This window comes from Corvus brachyrhynchos, unplaced genomic scaffold (assembly GCF_000691975.1).
Source record: "Corvus brachyrhynchos isolate BGI_N302 unplaced genomic scaffold, ASM69197v1 scaffold334, whole genome shotgun sequence".
Classification (NCBI taxonomy): domain Eukaryota; kingdom Metazoa; phylum Chordata; class Aves; order Passeriformes; family Corvidae; genus Corvus; species Corvus brachyrhynchos.
Window position 1 is genome coordinate 2,355,767 of NW_008238316.1, and position 4,169 is coordinate 2,359,935.

General features: G+C 47.5%; 1 protein-coding gene across 2 annotated transcripts in view; it reads left to right on the forward strand.

Annotated features, from left to right (window-relative positions):
• The window catches only part of A1CF (APOBEC1 complementation factor), a 21,434-nt gene extending 17,265 nt beyond the window's left edge, over positions 1-4,169 (forward strand). For both annotated transcript variants that reach the window (XM_008633277.2, XM_008633279.2), the window contains exon 11: positions 1,874-4,169. In XM_008633277.2, coding sequence (XP_008631499.1) covers positions 1,874-2,025 — 152 coding nt within the window. In that variant the 3' untranslated portion in view covers positions 2,026-4,169. The remainder of the gene's footprint in view (positions 1-1,873) is intronic.

Below are 4,169 nucleotides of genomic sequence, written 5' to 3' on the forward strand. Positions count from 1 at the left end.
GCTCCCCCCCTCCCCTCCCCTCCTCCCAGTTTGTGAATGCCTCCTTCAACTGGGAGCCCCAGAAACTACGCAGGATGCAAAGCTGGCGTCCCCAGTGCCACATCTGGGGTGAGTCCCCTCCCTGGCCCTGATGCCACCAGGGTGGAGGAGATCCTCGTCCCTGCAAGGACACAAGGCTGATGAATTCACGGGCCCTCCGTCCTCCCCCAGCACCCCCAGCTCCTCCTGAACCAACACGTACGGTTTCATCTGCCAAAAAAATGACGCAGCCATGAAAGTTTGGATGTGATCCCAGCTCTCACACCTCCGTGGAAGGTTTTTCTCCCACTTTGAGAATTCATACTCACTAGCTCTTGCAACAGCCTGAAACTGCTTGGGAAGTCATGGAAAACACAGGAATTACATTTGCTGTGCTCTACAGCATGACGGTAGCTCCGATGGAGAGGCAGCACCACGTGCCAAGCTGCACATGAGAAATGCATTAGTCAGTACTACTGAGTTGTTTGGAGTGTCTCAAGGATGGATTAAAAAAAATAAAAAATAAAAAATCTATCCGGCTTCCTGCCACAGGAGTCCGCAAAAGCCACAGAAAAATCAATTTGTCTGGGCTTGTGCAGCTTCCGCAGCGTGGAAACCAAATGGGCTCTTTATTGAATCCAGCCCCCACTTACAGCTTAATTAGCATCTCTCCTTTTCTTTCATCCACCCTTATTTATTTGTCTCGGGAGCTTGGCAAATGGACACGCACTGAAGTTGCTGCTTGCAGCACGCACTGGTCCTCGGTCAGGGCTTGCTAAAGCTCGGCTCAGGCCGTGCCCAGGTCGCAGCTCATTTCTCTCCTGATGGTGGCAGATGTGCCTTAAGTCCCAGATTTCTCAACTCCTGCTTGAAACGTTGCATCTGGCTTTGCTGGTGCAAAGAAAACACTCTGGACAGCCACAATATTCAAATCATAAGGAATTCCTCATGTTTTTCCCCAAAGTGACACCTCTGGTGAGGCAACATGTGCTCCCTGTCGCCCGGTATTTCCATTCCCCCACCAAGAGGACCTTGGCTCTGGCTGACATTGAGCTGATCCCATTGCCCACCTGGTCAGACAGGATCCTGGGAGATGCAGTTTGGCAGCGGAGCCTGGTCCAGCAGATCCGATGGATAGCCCAGCTGCTCTTCCCAAATTTAGGCTTTGTCTTGACTCCCGATTCTTTTACAACAAAACACTGCGGTCTGGTTGACGAGCTGCTATGGCCTGCCTTCAGAGGAGCCAGCCCCAAATGATGCTGCTTTCCCAGTGATTCATTCTCAAACAGCAACATTTACATCTTCCCATGGAAAATCTGGAAGTGTTGAAACCACATTTTCCATTAGAAACCGATGGGAAAAAAAATAAAAAATCCTGTCTACTAAATATTTTCTCCCTGCTGTTGCCTTGAGGGGGTTTCCCTACCATGGCTGTCCTAAACTGTCTGTATGTTGGCTGTGAAGGGATCAGAGCTATATTTTCTCCATGAATCCTGCCCAAATCTCCCCTATTTTAGGTTGTTTGCTTGCCCTCCTCATGCCATACAGGGGGGGATATGTCCAGAGCACCATTAGCTCAGAAATAACCAAAACCTGAGGAAAAAATATTCAGCAGAGAGGGGCGTGTTTCCAGCACCACGCTTAACAAATCAGGGGTGAGGAAATGCTTCCATTTTCCTGTGAATCATTTAATTTATTTACATTATTCCCACTAACAAACTCACTGCTGCCCGAGTCATTCCCATCAAAAGTTGTCCCATCAAAACTTTCCAGGCGATGGTGAGCTTGGAACGGATTTTCACTGGGAATGGACAAGTCACTGATCCGTGGGTTTTCCTTCTCTTTTTTCCTTCAGGATACACCATTGCTAATGCAGCTGCCACTGTCACAGCCACTCAGCTCAAGCAGGCAGTGACAATGGGACAAGATTTGGCCACGTACGCCACCTATGAAGCCTATCCTGCCTTCGCTGTCGCCACACGGAGCGACGGCTACGGAGCCTTTTAACCAAATTCCCTAAAACCCAGCACAGGAAGAAAGGAAAAGCAAACCAATCTGAGTCTGGTAATTCTTACACCCTCATGATTCTAAGCTAATCTGTGGCCTAAGGTTAATTTTAGTCGGAGTTTCAGTCTTGTATGTCTTTAGGTTTGTTAACGGGATTATTAAGCAGGGGGGTGGGGGGGAGGAGAAATCAGAAAAAATCATGCAAAAATCAGATTTTCACACTGGAAAGCAAAAGCTCAGCCCAGGAAATGAGAGGTTCTCAGGTGTATATGTATATTTATATATCTATATATTTATACACCTATTGTGTGTGTGTTTACAAGCAACAACCTGTGCTGAAAACAGCTGGTCCCGTGGCTGTTGTGGTCCTGTGACCAGGACTGGGGAAGATGGGGTGGCCCAGCAAACCCCTCCGTGCATCAGGAATTCTCCTCCATCCAGCCAGCCCAAAGTTTCCCTGGCCAGGCAGAGCAGAGGTGCCCCTTGGCCACAAGTTTGCCTCTCCCTGCCCCTGATCCCCCCGTGCCACCAGCACGGGGCATCTCAAGGCTCTTTGAAATTCCTCCTGGCACAGCCAAGGCAAAAAAACATTTATCCTAAACATTTCTGCTCAGCCTCAGAGGCTAATTTTTAACAGGTTTCCATGCTCATTTTATTTTTAAAGCAGGGCACAAGAATTCAGCAGTTTTCCCTCTTACTTTGCTCCCTCCCAGCCATATCCAGAAATCAGCCAATCCCGGTGTATTTCTGTGCATTTCCCATCGAATGGCACATTCGTTGAAAAATAGGGAAACTTTTACGCCTGAGGAGCAGAAAAGTGCAATTCATTAAGGCCAATTCTCTACTTAATTAGAGCATGAGAGCTCACAGCCATGGCCCAGTAATAGCAGGCACCTTGAATAAAATTCTATCCAAAGAACATTTTCCCGGGTTGGAAAGAGCCCTGCACATTAAATCAAGGCTGCTGCCTGCTCTGATTCCAGCAAAAATTAATTTAGTGGACATGGGTTCACACCAGCAGTAAAGGCACCTCTTCTTTTGGAGAGCAGCAGAGTTGGTGTTGTGTTTGAACCCTGTGGGGATGCTGGGAGCACCCTTTGGTGTGCAGCAGGGGGGCATTACCCATTTATTTTTGCCACAGGATCGAGGCAGGGGTAATGATGGAGATACAGGAGGAATCCAGTGCTGGATAACTACAGCATTAATCCTGTGTCATAAATCCTCTGCAGTGATGCACACTAAGGAAACCTGAATTTCTTCAGTCTAGGACCAAAAAAACCCTTTTGGGAGGAAGAATTTGCAGCTGGGTCGACGACACCCAGCAGATCCAGCCCCAGATTTTTCACCTGGTCTAGATGCTGTGATGTGGCAGAGCAAAAGCCATTGCCAGGGGAGCTTTTCCTGTGCATGGCCTGAGCTGTGCAAAGCACGAGGGTCTGTGCCAAGGTGGTGGCTGCAGGAGCCCAGTGTTTCCTCTCCTGACTCAATTTCCCCCGGAGTGGAACAAACCCCATAAGCTGTACAGTCTGAGGTCCCATTAGACCCCTCCTATTTATGAAGTAGCTCGTTAGGGTGACCCTAAAGGTATTACAAGCCCTGTGTGGCTGCTGCTGGCCATGTTTGGCTTCGCAGCAAAGGACAAACCCGGTCCCAGAGGGCCAAATAACCGAGAGTGTTACGGATTTCGCGGCTTTGGTTTTTTTTCTCTTCTGTCTCTAAGTGGTGTTTGCCAACGAGGAACGTAGCCAGGAGTGTCTCTCAAACCGTTGGCAGGAAGTGTTTCTCACTTTCCACATTCAGTAAGTTTAGTCTGCTTTTTCAGCTATTTATGTAAGTTCAGAAAGATGTCAAAGCAAAGGGCAAGAAGCAGTATTAAAAATGTGTGCATGAAGCACTTATTTTTGTACGAGTAGTACAAGGTTTGTATAGAGTTTTAACACTGTGAAGTGTAACGAAAAATCACAATTTCCATTTACTGGAGGACAATCGTGTGTGTTTAAAGGGAATGAAGGGAAAAATGGCATCTCAATCATCCGTTACAAATTAGAACCAGGACTAAATTCTGTGAAGCAACTCTGTGATTTTAGAGTAATCCGAGGACATTCACTGGACTTTGAAATACCATTAAAACTTTTTAAACACAA